Below are 21,024 nucleotides of genomic sequence, written 5' to 3' on the forward strand. Positions count from 1 at the left end.
GCTAAAAAGAGGGAGACCATCAATGAGATGAATTGACACAGTGCCTTCAACAGTGGGCTCTCTAACATAGCTATGATTGTGAGGATGGCACGACATTGGGCAATATTTCATTCTATTATACACAAGGTCACTATGAGTCAGAGCCAACTTGATAACAGCTAACAACAACAAAAAAATGTGACTATGTTGTTAAAAAATGAAACCTCTCAAGCAGATGTGAAAATGGATGGAACTGAAGGACAATGGGTAAATTGTAATGGGCATCTTTGAACATACTTCTCCTCTTTGGAGAGTGTTTTTAAAGTAGAATTAATGAGTTATAAGTTTTAAAGTGGTGTTGTTATTGTTATTGATAGGTGCCACTGAGTCGATTCCAACTCATAGTGACCCTATGTACAACAGAACAAAACACTGCCTAGTCCTATACCATCATTGCAATCATTGCTATGTTTGAGCCAATTTTTTGCAGCCACTGTGTCAGTCCATCTCGTTGAAGGTCTTCCTCTTTTCACTGACCTCTACTTTAACAAGCATGATGCCCTTCTTCAGGAATCGGTCACTCCTGATAACATGTCCAGAAAACGTGGGACAAAATCTTGCCATCCTTATTTCTAAGGAGCATTCTGGATGTACTTCTTCCAAGACAGATTCGTTTGTTCTTTGGCAGTCCGTGGTGTATTCAGTATTCTTTGCCAATGCCATAATTCAAAAGCATCAATTCTTCTTTAGTCTTTCTCATTCATTGTCCAGAATTTTCATGCATATGAAGTGATTAAAAATACCACGGCTTGGGTCAGGTGCACCTTAGTCCTCAAAGTGCCATCTTTGTTTTCTTAAAACTTTAAAGAGGTCCTTTGCAGCAGAATTGCCCAGTGCAATATGTCGTTTGATTTCTTGACTGCTGTTTCCATGGGTGTTGATTGTGGGTCCAAGTAAAATGAAACCTTTGACAACTTCAGTCTTTTCTCCACTTATCATGATGTTGCTCATTGGTCCAGTTGTGAGGATTTTTGTTTTCTTTCTGTTGAGATGTGATCCATACTGAAGGCCGTAGTCTTTGATCTTCATCAGTTAAGTGCTTCAAGTCTTCCTCACTTTCAGCAAGCAAGGTTGTGTCATCTGCATAACGCAGGTTGTTAATAAGTCTTCATCCAGTCCTGATGCCCAGTTCTTTTTCATATAGTCTAGCATCTCAGATTATTTGCTGAACATACAGATTTAATAAGTTTGGTGAAAGGATACAACCCTGACACACACCTTTCTTGATTTTAAACCATGCAGTATCCCCTTGTTCTGTTTGAACAACTGCCTCTTGGACTATCTACAGGATCTGCATGAGCACAATTAAGTGTTCTGGAATTCTCGTTTTTTGCAATGTTATCCATAATTTGTTATGATTCATATAGTCAAGTGCCTCTATATAGTCAATAAAACTCAGATCTTTCTGGTATTCTATGCTTTCATCCAAGATCTGTCTGACATCAGCAATGATATCCCCTTGGTCCACATCCTCTTCTGAATCCAGCCTGAATTTCTGGCAGTTCCCTGTTGATGCACACTACAACTGTTTTTGAATTATCTTCATCATAATTTTACTTGCATGTGATATTAGTAATATTGTTTGATAATTTCCACATTCCATCGGATCACTTTTCTCTGGAATAGGCACATAAATGGATTGCTTCCAGTTGGTTAGCCAGGTAGTTGTCTTCCAAATTTCTTGGCTTAGATGAGTGAGCACTTCCAGCATTGCATCTCTTGGTTGAAACATCTCAATTAGTATTCCATCAATTTCTTCAGCCTTGTTTTTCACCAGTGCCTTCAGTGAAGCTTGGACTTCTCCCTCTGTACCATCAGTTCTTGATCATATGCTACCTCCTGGAATGGTAGAATGGCGACCGATTCTTTTTGGTACAGTGACTGTATATTTCTTCCATCTTCTTTTGGTGCTTCCCGTGTTGTTCAGTTTTTTTCCCGTAGAATCCTTCAATATTGCAGCTCAGGGCATGAATTTTTTCTTCAGTTTTTTCAGCTTGAGAAATGCTGAACATGTTCTTTCCTTTTGGTTTTCTAGCTCCAGGTCTTTGCACATTTCATCATAATGCTTTACTCTGTCTTTTCGAGCCACCCTTTGAAATCATTTGTTCAGTTCTTTTACGTTATCATTTCTTCCTTTTGCTTTAGCTACTATACGTTCAAGAGCAAGTTTCAGAGTCTTTTCTGGCATCCACTTTGGTCTTTTCTTTCATGTATGAAAGACCTTTTGTTTTCTTCATGTATGACCTTTTGTTTTCTTCATGTATGATGTCCTTGATGGCATCCCACAAGTCTTCTGGCCTTCAGTCATTAGTGTTCAATGCATCAGATCTATTCTTGAGATGGTCTCTAAATTCAGATGGGATATACTCAAGTTGTAGTTTGATATTACCCACTAAACTTGACTAATTCCTATAACTATGAATAAATGTTATACAAGTATTTTTAAATTATTTTGTTGAATATGTGTTATCTACCTCAACTTGAATCTAAATTCTTCAGAAATAACATTTTTTTAATTGTCTGCATTTTCAAGTTTTAATTGTCTACCGAAGTCTAGCACAGTGCCCAGCTTATAGTTCATAAATGTTAAATGGTTGATGGCAATGTTGGAATGTTCTAATGTAGAAAACTGTTTAGTGTTTTTATTACCCAAGTTATTTATACTCATTCATAATCATGAATAATTAGAACATAAAGTTTAAACAAACAGAAGAATACGAAAAATTTTTTTCTAATCTTTTCACTTAAGAGGTAACCATTGATATTTTCCAAAAATTTCTTCTGTGTGAAATATTGCTAATTTTTATGCATAATTCATAAATAGACTACAAAGTGGAGCTGTTGATGACTGGCATATTGTCATGTAAGCTAACCTTTTCTATGTCTTCTGCTTAATTCTAGGTCTCTATCCTCCTACCAGTGGGCAGGCCTTTATTAATGGATATGACACCTCAAAGGATATGGTCCAGATCAGGAAAAGCTTGGGCTTGTGTCCCCAGCAGGACCTGTTGTTTAATTACTTGACAGTATCAGAACACCTTTATTTCTATTGTGTGGTAAGCCAAAGATACGTTCCTTTTTCCAACTATGTTCAAGTTCTTCGGGTAGATTACCAATTATCAATATCCTTATTTTTGCAAAATTCAAAATTTAGTTTTAAGGAATTCTCCTTTAGTCATAAAGGGAGACAAGGGGAAAAAGATACTATATCAATAATGTAAGAAGAGGGCTGGTTTAAAATGTTTCTAAGGATAAAGTTACAAGCACTGCGTAAACCGTGGCTCCTCTTTCTAGGTAAAAGGAATACCTGGAAGGCTACGTCCTATGGAAATTGACCATATGCTGTCTGCTTTTAATCTACTAGAAAAGCGTGATGCATTTTCACAGTCACTGAGTGGAGGAACGAAGCGCAAACTCTCCATCATTATAGCACTTATAGGGGGCTCGAAGGTAAAAAACAAAACGAAAAAAAGAGACAGAGAGCACGAACTTAAAATGGATCCCTGCTGCAGCTGGTTAAAAACAAATTCAGCTGATACAAACCTTAGAGCTGTTATGGATCTAACACTCTAAAAGGAACCTGCCAAGTGACAATCAGATAGGATTCACCTTTTCAGTCCAGTTGGTATAATCTGGTCACAGGGTTGGCATTATTCCAGCATTCCTAATTCAGTTTTAGTCTAAACTTATTATCTTAGCTTACTTAGTTGGACAAGTGACTGAAAAAACCAAAACTATAGTAAGCCTAATAACTGGTAAAACACTAAGTGGCATAGCATTTATTAACAGTGATCATGGAACTGTTCTTCTGGTCTTCAGGTGGTGATACTTGATGAGCCGACGTCTGGCATGGACACAGTCTCAAGGAGGGTCACATGGGATCTCCTTCAGCAGTATAAACAGGATCGTACCATCTTACTGACCACCCACTATATGGATGAAGCTGACGCCCTGGGTGACCGCATTGCCATCATGGTCAGCGGGACCCTGCAGTGCTGTGGTTCTTCAATCTTCCTGAAACAAATATATGGTCTCTCTCTCTTTTATCATTTGTAAGATGAAAAAAATACTGATGCCTTAATAACATCCTTCTTTTTTTTTTTTATAATTTTTATTGTACTTTAAGTGAAAGTTTACAAATCAAGTCAGTCTCTCACACAAAAACTTATATACACCTTGCTACATACTCCCAATTACTCTCTCCCTAATGAGACACTCCGCTCTCTCCCTCCACTCTCTCTTTTTGCGTCTATTTCACCAGCTTCTAACCCCCCTACCTTCTCATCTCCCCTCCAGGCAGGAGATGCCAACATAGTCTCAAGCGTCCACCTGATCCAAGAATCTCACTCCTCACCAGCATCCCTCTCCAACCTATTGTCCAGTCCAATCCATGTCTGAAGAGCTGGCTTTGGGAATGGTTCCTGTCCTGGGCCAACAGAAGGTCTTGGGGCCATGACCACCAGGGTCCTTCTAGTCTCAGTCAGACTATTAAGTCTGGTCTTTTTATGAGAATTTGGGGTCTGCGTCCCACTGCTCTCCTGCTCCCTTAGGGGTTCTCTGTTGTGGTCCCCGTCAGGGCAGTCATTGATTGTAGCCAGGCACCATCTAGTTCTTCTGGTCTCAGGATGATGTAGTCTCTCATAATATCCTTCCGACTTGATGGCACTAGGTTAACATGATTTTTATTCCTTGTCTCTCTGCACAAAACTTCTGTGGCTTCCTCTGTCCTAGTAATTAGGGAACAACTATTTTAACTATTCAAAGCTATTTCCAACTGCTATGGCTTTTTTTTTTTTTTTATGCTTATGGTATTATCCAATGTTACATTTATTTCTCCCATTTGGCTTGTACAGAAATTGTAATTTGCTTGAATGCAGTTGTCCCTCCAGTGAAATTTGATGGATGGATGGATAGATAGATAGATAGGTAGGTAGGTAGGTAGATAGATAGATAGATAGATAGATAGATAGATAGATAGATAGATAGATAGATAGATAGATAGATAGATAGATAGATAGATAGATAGATAGATAGATAGATAGATAGATAGATAGATAGATAGATAGATAGATAGATAGATAGATAGATAGATAGATAGATAGATAGATAGATAGATAGATAGATAGATAGATAGATAGGCAGGCAGGGAGATAGGCAGACAGATAGACAAACATGGAAACAGTGGATAGACAGACAGATAGGTAAATTGATGGACTGTAGGGGCAATGTACAAAACTAGTTCCTTGTTTCTTGTTTGTCAAACCAGTATTAAATCACCTCTCTATATAAAAAATCTTTTCTTCCAATCTGGAGAAGAATTTTTCTAAACTTGGAAAATACCAAATATGTCTTAATAGCTTCCTTACCTCTTGTAGGTTGTTATTCAAAACTAACTACGCACAAGTCTTCTTTGGCCCTCTAAATAAAATTTCAATGCCTCATCCCCAATATTTCGTATTTCTTTCCACGGTCTTTTTTCTGTTAAGTACTAGCACTATCTAATACATTACTGATTCACCCTGTTTGTTACTGGTATCTGCTCTTTAGAATATATGTTCTTATCAAGGAAGAATTTTTTCAAATTAAAGCATAGTTTACATACAGTACAATTAATCTATCTTACATGTTCAATTCATGAGTTTTTATCATCGTAAATATTCATTTGACTCCAAGCAAAATAAGATACAAAATATTTTCATGATTCCAGGTAGTCTCCTCCACTCATGGAGGCAACCACTTTCTGATGTTTTACAATAGGCTAGTTTTGTCTGTTCTTGCATGTCATATGAGTGAATTATATGCAGTATTTTTTTCTGGTTTGTTTCCCTCAGCACAATGTTTTTTTCTCCCCTTTTTTTTAGTTGTGCTTTAAGTGAAAGTTTTCAGTTCCAGTCAGTTTCTTCAAAAATTTATACACACGTTGTTATATGACCCTAGTTGCTTTTTCTATAAAGTGACAGCACACTCCTTTCCACCCCAGATTTCCCATGTCCATTCAACCAGTTCCTGTCCCTTTCTGCCTTCTTATCTCACCTCTGGACAGGAGCTGCCCATTTAGTCTCATGTATCTAAAAAAAAAAAAAATTTTTTTTTTTTTTTTTTATCTGCTTGAGCTAAAAAGCACACTCCTCATGAGTATTATTTTATGTCTTATAGTCCAGTCTAATCTTTGTCTCAAGAGTTGGCTTTGGGAATGGTTTTAGTTTTGGGCTAACAGAGAGTCTGGGGGCCATGTCTTCCAGAGCCCCTCCAGTCTTAGTCAAACCAGTAAGTCTGGTCTTTTTACATGAATTTGAGTTCTGCACCCCGCTTTTCTCCTACTGCATCAGGGATTCTCTGTTGTGTTCCCTTCAGGGCAGTCATTGGTGGTAGCTGGGCACTATCTAATTCTTCTGGTCTCAGGCTGATGTAGTCTCTGGTTTATATGGCCATTTCTGTCTCTTGGGCTCATATTTTCCTTGTGTCTTTGGTATTCTTCGATCTCCTTTGTTCCAGATGGCTTGGGACCAACTGATGCATCTTAGATGGCCGCTTACTAGCTTTTGAGACCCCAGATGCCACTCACCATCAAAGAATGTTTTCTTCTGTGTTCAGACCTTTTTTTTGAGTGCCTGTAATGGTGGTCTGATAAAATATTTGTCCTTTTGCGATTCATTAATTTCACTCAGCATAATGCCTTCCAGATTCATCCACGTTATGAGACATTTCTCGGATTCACCGTTGTTCTTTATTGTTGGGTAATGTTCCATTGTGTGAATATACCATAATTTGTTTATCCACTTATCTGTTGATGGGCACCTAGGTTTTTTGAATCTTTTTGCTATCATGAACAGTGCTGCAGTGAACGTGGGTGTGCAGATATCTATCCATGTGAGGGCTCTTATTTCTCTAGGATATATTCCAAGGTGTGGGATTGCTGGATTGTATGTTACTTCTACTTCTAGCTTTTTAAGGAAGTGCCAAATCGATTTCCAAAGTGGTTGTACCATTTTCATTCCCACCAGCAGTATGTAAGTGTTCCAGTCTCTCTGCAACCTCTCCAGCATTTATTATTTTGTATTTTGGATTAATGCTAGCCTTGTTGGGGTGAGATGGTATCTCACTGTAGTTTTGATTTGCATCTCTCTGATGGCTAATGATCATGAGCATTTCCTCATGTACCTGTTAGCGGCTGAATATCTTCTTTGGTGAAGTGCCTGTTCATATCCTTTGCCCATTTTTTAATTGGGTTATTTGTCTTTTTGTTGTTGAGGTTTTCAGCACAGTGTTTTAAAGATTCATCTATACTCTTGCATGTATCAATCATGAATGCATTTTTTATTCATGATTAGTATTCCATTGTGTGAATACACCAAGCTTTTTTAATCTGTTCTACTCTTTTTTTTCATAGTTTATTTTTTTTGTTGTTGAGTATACAGCAAAAACATACACCAATTCAAGCTTCTACGTGTACAATTCACTGGCATTGATTATATTCTTTGTATTGTGCAATCATTCTCAATTTCCTTCTCTGAGTTGTACCTCCCTATTATCATAAACTCACTGCCCCCTAAGGTTCCTATCTAAACTTTTGAGTTGCTGTTGTCAATTTGATCCCAGATAGATCTTAAAAGCACAGCGCTCAAGGGTGACATTCTTTACTAGTTAAGATAAACTATTGTTTGGTTTAAAGGAAACTTCAGGGATGTTTTTGGTTTAAGTTTAAAGATTATCTTAGGGCAATAGTTTTGGGAGTTCATTTACCCTCTGGCTCCAGAATGTCTGGGTTCCATGAGAATTTGAAATTATGTTCTGCATTTTCTCCGTTTTGATCAAGATTCTTTTATAGAATCTTTGATTGAAACATTCAGTAGTGATAGCTGGGCACAATCAAGTTCTTCTGGACTCATGGCAAAGGAGGCGTTTGTTCCTGGAGGCAATTAGCCACATATTCCATTTCTTTCCCCTATTCCTGACTCTCCTTCTTCCTCTGTTGCTCCAGGCAAATAGAGACCAAGTGTTGTGTCTTGAATGGCTACTTGCAAGCCTTTTTTTTTTAAAGTAATATTTTATTTTGTTTTCGGTAAAGGCTTACACAGCAGTTTAGGTTCACATTCAGTAATTTCTACACAAGTTTTTCAGTGACATTGGTTACATTCTTCATGTGTGTAAACATTCTCATTGTTGATGTTCTGTTTCCATTAATAGAGTTTTCCTGCCCCCTTACATTCTCATCTTTGTTTTGAAGTAATTGTTGGCCGTTTAGTCTCATATAGGTGATTTTTTAAGGGAGCACAGTACTTACAGGTGATATTAGTTTTAGATATGAACACTAATATTTATTTAAGCTAAAAAGCACAATAATTTGCCAAGTATAAAAGCTGAAAAAATTTGGAGTGGCTTTTGGGAGAGTTGAGAATGGGCTTCCAACTGTTATCACATAAACACAGTCATCTTTCCCAGTAATGCTGGTTGAGAGTTTGTAATCACTGAATATATTAATAAAGGTCATACAGGGATGTTGACTATGGTATTCTGCTACTGAAATTGCTTGTCACATTCAATGGTCACCTCATTATCTTCCTCTTAGTCAATCATTCAGTAGCATTTGACATAATTGATCACCCCCAATTTCTTGAACCACTTTCTTCTCTCTGTTTCCATGATGCTACATTCTTCTGTTTGTTCTTCTCCCTCACTGGCTGATCCTTCTCAGTCTCTTTTGTGTACTGGCTTCTCCTCTATTGGGAGAATATAGAGTGTTCCAAGAGTTTAATACTGTGCCACTGTCTCTGTTCTTACTATATAAGCATACTTCCTTTTATTGTGCTTCACAGATACTGGGTTTTTACAAATTGAAGGTTTGTGGCAACCCTGTGCTGAGCAAGTCTATCAGCGGCATATTTCCAATAGCATGTGCTCACTTCATGTCTCTGTGTCACATTTTGGTAATTTGTACAGTATTTCAGACTTTTTCATTATTATTTTATCTGTTATGGTGATATGTGATCAGTTATCTTTGATGTTACTATTGTAATTGTTTTGGTATTCCACGAACTACGCCCATATGAGACGGCAAACTTAATAGATTAATGTTGTGCGTGTTCTGTGTGTTCTGACTGCTCCACCAACCAGCTATTCCCCCATCTCTCTCCCTCTCCTTGGGCTTCCCTATTCCCTGAGACATGACAATACTGAAATTAGGGCAGTTAATAACCCTACCCTCTCAGTGTTCAAGTGAAAGGAAGACTCATAAGTTTCTCACTTTAAATAAAAAGCTAGAGGTGATTAAGCTTAGTGAAGAAGGCATGTCAGAAGTCAAGACAGGCCAAAAGATAGGCCTCCTGTGCTAAACAGCCAAGTTGTGGATGCAAAGGAAATGCAGAACAGCCTGACTCCTGATAAGAAAGTTTTAGTACTCTGGATAGAAGATCAAACCAGCCACAACATTCCCTTAAGCGAAAGCCTAATCCAGAGTAAAGCCCTAACTGTCTTCAGTTCTGTGAAGGCTGAGAGAGGTGAGTAAGCTACAGAAGAAAAGTTTGAAGCTAGCAGAAGTTGGTTCATGAGGTTCAAGGAAAGAAGCTGTCTTCATACAATAAAAGTGCAAGGTGAAGCAGCAAGTGCTGATGTAGAAGCTGCAGCAGGTTATCTAGAAGTTCTAGCTAAGATAATGGACGAAGGTGGCCACACTAAACAACAGGCTTTCAGTGTAGATGAAACAGCCTTATACAGGAAGAAGGTGCCATCTAGGGCTTTCATAACTGGAGAAGCCACCCACTGCCGTTGAGCTGGAGAGGAAAAGTTAAAGCCTGGCTTCAAAGGACAGGCTGACTCTCTTGTTAGGGGCTAACACAGATGGTAACTTTACGCTGAAGCCAGTGCTCATCTACCATTACAGAAATACTAGACCCTTTCAGAGTTATGCTAAATCTGTTCTGCCTGTGCTCTAAAAATGCAACCACAAAGCCTGGATGACAGCACATCTGTTTACAACATGATTTACTAAATATTTTAAACATACCGTTGAGAGATACTGCTCAGGAAAAAGAAAAATTCTTTCAAAATATAACTGCTCATTAACAATGCACCCGGTCACCCAAGAGCTCTGATGGAGATACACAAAATTAATGTTGTTTTTGTGCCTGCTAACACAACAGCCATTCTGCAACCCATGGATCAAAGAGTAATTTCAACTTTCATATCTTGTTATTTAAGAAATAGTTTTCATAAGGCTATAACTGCCATAGATAGTGATTCCTCTGATGGATCTGGGCAAAGTAAACTGGAAACCTTCTGGAAAGGACTCAAAATATCAACATTAATAGGAGTTTGGAAGGAGTTGATTCCAACCCTTATGGATGACTTTGAGGGGGTTTAAGACTTCAGTGAAGGAAGTAACTGCAGATGTGGTGGAAATAGCAAGAGAACTAGAAGTGGAGCCTGAAGATGTGACTGAATTGCTGCAATCTCATGATAAAACTTTAATGGATGAGGAGTTGCTTCTTATGGATGAGCAAAGTGGTTTTCTGAGGTGGAATCTACTGGTGAAGATGCTGTGAACACTGTTGAAATGACAACAAAGGATATACCATATTACATAAATTTAGTTGATAAAGTAGTGACAGGGTTTGTGAGAACTGACTCTGTTTTTGAAAGTTCTGTGCATATAATGCTATCAAACAGCACTGCATGCTACAGAGAAATCCTTCTTGAAAGTAAGAGTCAATTGATGTGGCAAACTTCATCACTGTCTTATTTATAAGAAATTGTTACAGTCACCCCAACCTTCTGCAACCATCACCCTGATCAGTCAACAGCCATCAACATTGAGGCAAGACCCTCTACCAGCAAAAAGATTGACTTGCTGAAGACTCAGATGATGGTTAGCATTTTTTAGCAACAGAGTATTTTTTAATTAAGGCTCGATCATTGTTTTTTTAGATATAATACTTTTGCACTCTTAATAGACTACAGCATAGTGTAAACATAACTTCTACTCACTGGGAAACCAAAAAGTTAGACTTGCTTCAGTATGATATTCATGGTCTGGAACTGAACCCATAATATCTCCAAGGTATGCCTGTACTCACTTCCTTAGGATTTCATTTTGATACATTGTTTATATTTATAATGGAATATGTTACATTTTATTTATTTTTTTTCTCTCCCCACCACAATGTAAACTCCATGAGGGCAGGCATTTGCTCTTTTATTCACAGCAGCTTCCTTAATACCTAGAATACAGCCTGTCATATAGTAGGAACTCAAATACATGTGTAGAATAAATTAATGAATTAATGCTTAATGAGCACTAGTAACAAAAAGTGGGTGTCAACATTTCAAATCATGGTAGAAGATAAAACTGAGTGTATGCAGTCCATTGAACTAGGAGTACTTGTAAGGCTCAACAAGAACTTTTTCTTTTTCTCCACCATTCCTTTAAATGCACTTGGTGGTCTGTATTTCACAACCCATGGATAAAATCTCAGACAGTCCTCATAGCTTAGCCACTCAGCTTAGATAATGAAAAGTCCTCTGGTTGATTTCATTTATAACAGTTTTGTTTTAGTAATGAATATGTGCAGTTCAGGGTAATAATAAAAAACTTTGAACTTCAAAGTTAAGGACACTAAGCTCCATGTATATGTCAGTTCCTTACACATCTCCTCCTTTCTCCTCCACCCCCAGCACGTGGCTACAGTTTCTGACCTCTCCAGGGTAGAGAACTGGGAGGTCAGGGTCAGAAAAGTTCTATCTTGATCAGAACCTATGGTATCTGATGTTGCTGCCTCTGGCCTTGGCAGATCTTTAAAAATATCTCTTCTTGGGCCTGGTAGATGATCAAATTTGCTTCCTTTTCTTTCTTTCGTAAAATTTTATTGTGCTTTATGTGAAAGTTTACAGCACATATTAGTTTCTCAGTCAAAAATTTGTACACAAATTGTTTCATGACATCGGTTGCAATCCCCACAATGTGTCAGCATTCTCCCCCTTTCCCTTTATAGTCCAGGTTCCCTGTGTCCATTCATCCAGTCTTCTTGTCCCTTCCTGCTTTTGGGCAAGTGTTGACCATTTGGTCTCATGTACTTGATTGAACTAAGAAGTACGTTCCTTAAATGTGTTACTGTTTGTTTTATAGGCCTGTCTAATCTTTGGTTGAAAGGTGGACTTTGGGAGTAGCTTTAGTTCTGAGTTAACATGGTGTCCAAGGGCCATAGTCTCAGGGGTTCCTCCAGTCTCTGTCAGACCAGTAAGTCTGGTCTTTTTGTGTCTGTGTGTGAATTTATATTTTGTTCTACGTTTTCCTCTTGCTCTGTCCGGGACCCTGTATTGCGATCTCTGTCAGAGCAGTCGGTTGTGGTAGCTGGGTACCATCTAATTCTTCTGCGCTTAGGTTGGTAGAGGCCGTGTGTGGTTCATGTGGTCCATTAGTCCTTTGGACTAATATTTGCCTTGTTCCTTTGGTATTCTTCATTCCCCTTTGCTCCAGACAGGGTGGGATCAATAGATGTATCTTTGATGGCTCTTGCAAGCTTTTAAGACCCCAGATGCTACTCACCAAAGTAGAATGCAGAATATTTTCTTTATGAACTATGGGGGCCAAGACAGCATATCCATGCAGTGTTAACTAGTAGGGGACCTCCACTCTGTAGCTGTCCTCATTCTCTGTTCTCTGTCAGTTTCTTACTCTATTTGGTGCTTGGTTGAGTTCTTTATCCCTCCATTTGATGCTTAGGGTTCCAGGATTGACAATTGTAACTATTTTACTTATTTTTTTTGGTCTTTGCTCTAGAGAGACGGCATGATGCTTCTGTTTATAGCAGCATGTTGGCTCCGCCTCTGTCTCCTTTATTTTTGAAAAATATTTTTGCTTTTTATAAAAACCTAGGTTGGTAGTTATCATTTTTTCCCCTGTATTCTTCAAGATGCCACTGCATTTTCTTTTGGCTTGCATAGTTTCTGTAATTCTTGTCTTTATTTTTCTGTATGTAATGTCTTTTTTTCTCTAGATGCCTTCAAGATTTTTCTTTATCTTTGATTTCTATAGCCTGAATATGATGTTGATTTTATTTATTTATTTATTTTTCTGCTTAATGTTCCTTGAGCTTCTTGGATCTGTGGTTTGATATCTTTCATTATTTTGGAAAATTCTCAGCCATGACCTCTTTAATTCCCCACATCCCATACTTTGTGCTATTTTTGTCACACGTCAGCTAGATTGCCAGAGGGTTTTCCTCAATTTTCCTGTTCCACATTCAGCTTTAGACTTTTTCTGTGAGCTTCTAAGAAATATTCTCCTTGTTGTTTTACCTCAACATGTGACATTCTGTCATTACTAATTAGTTTATGCCATCTAGCCAGGGGCTGAGGTTTGGGGGTGTCATTCTCTGTTGTCCTGGTTCATCCTGAGTCTTAAACAGATCCCATGTCTCTGGGATTTGGGTAGGGGCTTTCTCAGTTATCCTGCCCCTTGTACAGCATTAAGGGATCCCTAATGTTCTGGGCCCTGCATGGTTTCCTGACCCTCTCCCATGGGTAGAGGGTTTTATTCTGTTCTCTTCCCATGTGTATAATGTATCCTCATATGTGCTGTGAGGCAATCAAATTTTTTGGCCTTCCCACAGCACCTTAAGGTTTTTGTTGTATAAGGAACAAAGATTCAGGTGAGGCTTCATGCCTTTCTAGGAATAGTGATCATTCCTTGCTGAGTCCTGTATGAGGTAGGTTTTATCTGATCTTCCATACTGCCTCCAAGTCTTTCTATTAAGCTTCTCAGTGTTTATACTCTCATGTAAGCCAATACTTGGCTTTCAGCAATTGAATAAAATTTTACCTGAATCCTTATTGCCACCATATATGGCAGTCCTGTCTTCCTCCTATGCCTCTGCTCTGGATAAATAAGTACTTGTGTCCTGTCTCTCATTGAAGGTGCCTTTCTGTTTTTTTTTTTTTAATTGTACCTTAAGTGGAAGTTTACAAATCAAGTCAGTTTCTCATTCAAAAGCTTATATACACCTTGCTAATCGCCTTTCTGTTTTGAGATTTCAGACTAGTTTAGTGGCCCTATGAGCTCTCTGATGGGTTCAAGAAAAGATTTTATTTTGTAATCTATATGGAGTTTCTTTGTGATTAAACTGGTAACAAAGCTCTTTCCAGTTTTCTATGTCCTAAGCAGAAAGCAGAATTCCCATAGGTTATTTAGAAGTGTGTTGTGTAATTTACAATTTTTTTGTTACTTTCTTGATAACTTGTTATGGATTTCTAAATATTTTTGTAGGAAATCATATTTAGTATGATTTCAATCCTTTGAAATGTACTGAGACTTTTTTGCCATTGTCTATGGTCTACTTTTTCTAATATTAATATAGCCACACTGCCTTTTTTATGGTTAACATTTTCAAGGTATATCTTTCCCCACACTTTTACTTTCAGTATTTCTTTATACTTAAAATGTTTTTTTGTAGATAACACATATTTTGATCTTGCTATATATTCATTGAGTCTGACAATATCTGGTTTTAACATGGAGAGTTTGGTCCATTATGGTTGAGTTTAATTCTGCCGTCCTCTATTTGTCTCATAATAGTCACATCTGTTCTTTGTTATTTTCATCAATTTCTGTTTTCGTTGAATTGAGAGCTTTTCGTATTCGATTTTACTTCCTCTATTGGTTTATTATCAGTACCTCTTTATTTTTTGTTGTTGCTATAGGATTTTCGGTAAACATCTTTTAAACCATCTCAGTCTTTTCTTCAAATAAAATCATACAACTTCTTGTATAATGTAAGAATCTTATAATAGTGTACTTCTAATTCCCCACATCCCATACTGTGTGCTATTTTTGTCACACAGTTTACTTCTATATATATCATTAAAGACCATAATATATTATTATTATTCTTTAAAAAGTTAATAGCCTTTTAAAGAAATTAAATATATATGCCTTATTTTGTTAATATGTGTGTTATTATACTTAGTATATAACATGTGTTATGTGATATTATAGATATATATAACATATAACATGTATGTGTATATTATTAATTGGTTCATATTTACTCACATATTTACCAATTCTTGAACTTCTCTGTTTTGAAAGTTTCTCTTCTGGATTTTTTTCAATAAATCCAGCATAAATATAGCTCTCCCATTTCTGTTTCTTATCATGAAATAAAGGGATTAGTCATAGATCTTAAATATTAGAAGTGGCCTCAGCACAGTCCCTGGTACAGTGACATGCCTACACAGATAAAAATTTTATCCCATTTTACAACTGAGACAACTGATGGTCACAGAGTTAAATGACTTGACCCTCATGTAGTAGTCGTGAAAACCAAAACTACATTTGGTTTACTCACACAAAGATGTACAAGGAAATCTGTTCCCTTAACCATGGTGTTTGTAATGATGACAGAAAAACTTTTTCAATTATTCTATTGTCTCACATACAAAATCGAAAGACAGTGCCAAGTTCACACAGTGAGACTAGGCAGTTAGTGAAATCTGAATGGGGATTACCAGCATGTATGCCATGCATATGCTGTGTACACGTGATGGCACGTATATACCATAAAATGAGTCAACTTTAAAAACGGCTACAGATAACAAGTCATGGATTCTATACCTAAAGTATGACTAGAGACAGGGAGATTTAAAGGTCATTCATCATAGCAACAGTCAGCACGCTAAAGCCCGTGGGTCAAATCCAGTCTGTCTGTATGGCCTGTGAGCTGAGAATGGTTGAAAAAAAGAAGAGTATTATTTCATGACATGTGAAAATTAAATTATTTTAAAATTATATTATTTAGAGTTTTGTTGAAACACAGCCACACTTACTCATTTACATATTATTTATGGTTGCTTTCACACCACAGTGGCAGAACTGAATAGTTGTGACAGGGACTGTCTGGCCTGCAAAGCCTAAAATATTTAGTATCTGGTCCTTTTCAGAAGAAGTTTTCTGGCCCCTCCAATACAGTAACTGAGGAAATCTAGGTTTAAAAGCATTAACATTTTGCATTTTTGAGAAGGTATCTGATTACCAAACTGGTATATTTCTTGCTGTTGTTGTTAGGTGCCGTCGAGTCGGTTCCAACTCATAGCGACCCTATGCACAACAGAACGAAACACCGCCCCGTCCTGCGCCATCCTTACAATTGTTATTATGCTTGAGCTCATTGTTGCAGCCACTGTGTCAATCTACCTCGTTGAGGGTCTTTCTCTTTTCTGCTGACCCTGTACTCTGCCAAGCATGATGTCCTTCTCCAGGGACTGATCCCTCCTGACAAGTCCAAAGGATGTAAGACGCAGTCTCGCCATCCTTGCCTCTAAGGAGCATTCTGGGTGTACTGCTTCCAAGACAGATTTGTTCGTTCTTTTGGCAGTCTATGGTATATTCAATATTCTTCCCCAACACCACAATTCAAAGGCATTGACTCTTCTTTGGTCTTCCTTATTCATTGTCCAGCTTTCACATGCATATGATGTGATTGAAAATACCATGGCTTGGGTCAGGCGCACCTTAGTCTTCAGGGTGACATCTTTGCTCTTCAGCACTTTAAAGAGATCCTTTGCAGCAGATTTGCCCAATGCAGTGCATCTTTTGATCTCTTGACTGCTGCTTCCATGGGTGTTGATTGTGGATCCAAGTAAAATGAAATCCTTGACAACTTCAATCTTTGTTTATCATGATGTTGCTCATTGGTCCAGTTGTGAGGATTTCTGTTTTCTTTATGTTGAAGTGTAATCCATACAGAAGGCTGTAGTCTTTGATCATCATTAGTAAGTGCTTCAAGTCCTCTTCACTTTCAGCAAGCAAGGTTGTGGCATCTGCAAACGCAGGTTGTTAATGAGTCTTCCTCCAATCCTGATGCCCCGTTCTTCTTCATATCCTCCAGGTTCTCGTATTATTTGCTCAGCATACAGATTAAATGGGTATGGTGAAAAGAACACAACCCTGACACACACCTTTCCTGACTTTAAACCAATCAGTATCCCCTTGTTCTATCCAAACAACTGCCTCGATCTATGTAAAGGTTCCTCATGAGCACAATTAAGTGTTCTGGAATTTCCATTCTTCGCAGTGTTATCCATAGTTTGTTATGATACACACAGTCGAATGCCTTTGCATAATCAATAAAACACAGGTAAACATCCTTCTGGTATTCTCTGCTTTCAGCCAGGATCCATCTGACATCAGCAACGATATCCCTGGTTCCACGTCCTCTTCGGAAATAGGCCTGAATTTCTGGCAGTTCCCTGTTGATATACTGCTGGAGCTATTTTTGAATGTTCTTCAGCAGAATTTTACTTGTGTGTGATATTAACAATATTGTTCTATAAGTTCCACATTTGGTTGGATCACCTTTCTTGGGAATAAGCATAAATATGGATCTCTTTCAATCAGTTGGCTAGGAAGCTGTCTTCCATATTTCTTGGCATAGACGAATGAGCACCTCCAGCAATGCGTCTGTTTGTTGAAACATCTCGATATTCCATCAATTCCTGGAGCCTTGTTTTTCGCCAATGCCTTCAGAGAAGATTGGACTTCTTCCTTTGGTACCATCGGTTCCTGATCATGTACCACCTCTTGAAATGGTTGAATATCGACTAATTCTTTTTGGTATAATGACTCTGTGTATTCTTCCATCTTCTTTTGATGCTTATTTTCCCCATGGAATCCTTCACTATTGCAAATCGAGGCTTGAATTTTTTCTTCAGTTCTTTCAGCTTGAGAAACACGGAGCGTGTTCTTCCCTTTTGTTTTCCATCTCAGCTCTTTGCACATGTCATTATAATACTTTACTTTGTCTTCTCGAGAGGCCCTTTGAAATCTTCTGTTCAGTTCTTTTACTTCATCAATTCTTCCTTTTGCTTTAGCTGCTTGATGCTCAAGAGCAAGTTTCAGAGTCCTCTGACACCCATCTTGGTCTTTTCTTCCTTTCCTGTCTTTTCAGTAACCTCTTGCTTTCTTCATGGATGATATCCTTGATGTCATTCCACAATTCGTCTGGTCTTTGGTCACTAGTGTTCAATGCGTCAAATCTATTCTTCAGATGGTCTCTAAATTCAGGTGGGATATACTCAAGGTCGTATTTTGGCTCTCATGGACTTGCTCTGATTTTCTTCAGTTTCACTTGAACTTGCATATGAGCAATTGATGGTCTGTTCCACAGTCAGCCCCTGGCCTTGTTCTGAGTGATGATATTGAGCTTTTCCATCGTCTCTTTCCACAGATGTAGTCAATTTGATTTCTGTGTGTTCCATCTGGGGAGGTCCATGTGTGTAGTCGCCGTTTATGCTGGAGAAAGAAGGTATTTGCAATGAAGAAGTCATTGGTCTTGCAAAATTCTCTCATTCAATCTCCGGCATTGTTTCTATCACCAAGGCCATATTTTCCAACTACTGATCCTTCATCTTTGTTTCCAACTTTCACATTCCAATCACCAGTCATTATCAATGCATCTTGATTGCATGTTTGATCAATTTCAGACTGCAGCAGCTGATAAAAATCTTCTATTTCTTCATCTTTGGCCCTAGTGGTTGGTGTGTAAATTTGAATAATAGTCGTATTAACTGGTCTTCCTTGTAGGCATATGGATATTATCCTCTCACTGACAGCACTGTTCTTCAGGACAGATCTTGAAATGTGCTTTTTGACAATGAATGCAACACCATTCCTCTTCAAGTTGTCATTCCCTGCATAGTAAACTATATGATTGTCTGATTCAAAATGGCCAATACCAGTCCATTTCAGCTCACTAATACCTAGGTTATCGATGTTTATGCGTTCCATTCCATTTCTGACGATTTCTAATTTTCCTAGATTCATACTTCGTACATTCCAGGTTCTGGTTATTAATGGATGTTTGCAGCTGTTTCTTCTCATTTTGAGTCGTGCCACAGCAAATGAAGGTCCCGAAAGCTTTACTGCATCCACGTCATTAAGGTCGACTCTACTTTGAGGAGGCAGTTCTTCCCCAGTCATCTTTTGAGTGCCTTCCAACCTGGGGGGCTCATCTTCCAGCACTAGATCAGACAATGTTCCGCTGCTATTCATAAGGTTTTCACTGGCTAATGCTTTCAGAAGTAGACTGCCAGGTCTTTCTTCCTAGTCTGTCTTAGTCTGGAAGCTCAGCTGAAACCTGTCCTCCATGGGTGACCCTGCTGGTATCTGAATACTGGTGGCATAGTGTCCAGCATCACCACAACACACAAGCCCCCACAGTACAACAAACTGACAGACACATGGGGGGGGGTATATTTCTTAACATCTAGTAATATATGAGAAGCCCTGGTGGTGCAGCGGTTAAGGGCTCAGCTGCTAACCAAAAGGTTGGAAGTTCAAATCCACCAGTTGCTTCTTAGAAACCCTATGGGGCAGTTCTCCTCTCTCCTGTAGGGTCACTATAAGTCAGAATCAACTCGACAGCAATGGGTTTTAATAATATATGATTCCTACTTCACTAAAAACTAGCAAAATTAGTAAATATAATTTATAATTATCAGTAATTTAACTGAATGCAGAGATATTTGAATCATGTTGTCCATAGTGCCGGCACAACTGTTCTTGTGGCAAATACCCATTTTCAGGTAGAGAACCTTGGTGTAGATCCAAGTATCCAGCTGCCCTCTCCCAAGCCTTCAAAGGGCCATTGTGGTATACTTGGTAAAGGACTGATACGCCTCAGAGGTTTTTTTCCAGCTATTCTGCCCTGCCCTGAGCCTTTAGAATGCTACTGCAATATTTTCCTCAAAGTCCTGGAGTGTCTTGGAGGTATTTTTTCTCAGCTACACAACCCCATTTCTAGTTTCTGTAGGATGAATGCAGTGTGCTTAGTGAAGGTGCAGAGAATCTTGGGAGAATTCTCAGATACCTGGAGGAAGGGATTTTTATCTAATTTATTTACTGCCTGGCATGTAAGAGGCCCCCAATAAATATCTGTTTAATGACAGGAGGCCAAATAACAGAGGCTTTTCATCCTATCTCTGCTTTATAACCCACATCATTATCAGTCCCTAGGAAAATTAAGGAAATTATAAAAGGAGTATTTGTAATGCTCCTTAGAATTATAATGAAATGATTTGTAATATGTTGTGTCTTTTTTTCTAGTTCACCCAAACCATGGAAAGTTAAGTATGGTCTCACAAGAGTATGAAGAGTACAGAATTGTTTTATTTGTTCTTTTTTTTAAATGGCTTTTCTCAGGTGTGGGATACCACATAGTCATGGTGAAGGAACCTCACTGCGATGTTGAACAAATCTTCCAGTTGCTTCGTCATCATATACCAACAGCTACTTTGGAGAACAATGTTGGAAGTGAATTATCATTTATTCTACCCAAGGAGTACACACACAGGTATGGATCCAGAGAATGCCAAATGATCGGTTTTATAGATAACCAGAAATCTTTTTTTTTTTTTACTTTCTTGGTTTCTTCCAGCTTAACAAGTAGAGTTTATTTAATAAGTCAAATTTCCAGTCATAGCTGTAAATTGCACTGAAGAGAGGATACTACCTAGTTGCTATAGTTTCCTGGTGTTCACTGATAATAACTAATGGTTAGTTGTAGGTAGAGTACAAATTTTCAGCCTGCGAAGGGAATTGTTAAGATAATGAACAAAAAAATGGCTTAAATGGTGGTTCTTGGAGCTAAAGGTGACAAGAACCTAGATGAAACAGGCTGTTTGACTAAACCATTTAGCCAAATTACTCATCAAAAAAAAAAAAAAACACAGAGAATAATAGCTGTACCTGCAGTAAACAAAACAAAACACGTTGCTGTTGACTCGATTCTGACTCATAGCGACCCTAAAGAACAGAATAGAACTGCCCCATAGGGTTCCCAAGGAGCACCTGGTGGATTTGAACTGCTGACCTTTTGGTTAGCAGCCGTAGCTCTTAACCACTACACCACCAGGGTTTCCATACCTGGAATAACCATCCTAAAAAAGGAAAATGGAAACTAAAAATATTTATTAGTGGCTTTGACAGAATATGAT

At 38.2% G+C, this 21,024-nt stretch overlaps 1 protein-coding gene across 1 annotated transcript in view; it reads left to right on the plus strand.

The window, feature by feature from the left end:
- The window catches only part of LOC126087505 (phospholipid-transporting ATPase ABCA3-like), a 239,836-nt gene that overhangs the window by 130,975 nt on the left and 87,837 nt on the right, over positions 1-21,024 (plus strand). Inside the window, exons 13-16 of the mRNA XM_049905036.1 lie at positions 2,941-3,095; positions 3,334-3,489; positions 3,859-4,069; positions 20,231-20,381. Of these exons, the coding sequence (XP_049760993.1) occupies positions 2,941-3,095; positions 3,334-3,489; positions 3,859-4,069; positions 20,231-20,381 (673 nt within the window). The remainder of the gene's footprint in view (positions 1-2,940; positions 3,096-3,333; positions 3,490-3,858; positions 4,070-20,230; positions 20,382-21,024) is intronic.

Source organism: Elephas maximus, chromosome 12 (assembly GCF_024166365.1).
Source record: "Elephas maximus indicus isolate mEleMax1 chromosome 12, mEleMax1 primary haplotype, whole genome shotgun sequence".
Lineage (NCBI taxonomy): Eukaryota > Metazoa > Chordata > Mammalia > Proboscidea > Elephantidae > Elephas > Elephas maximus.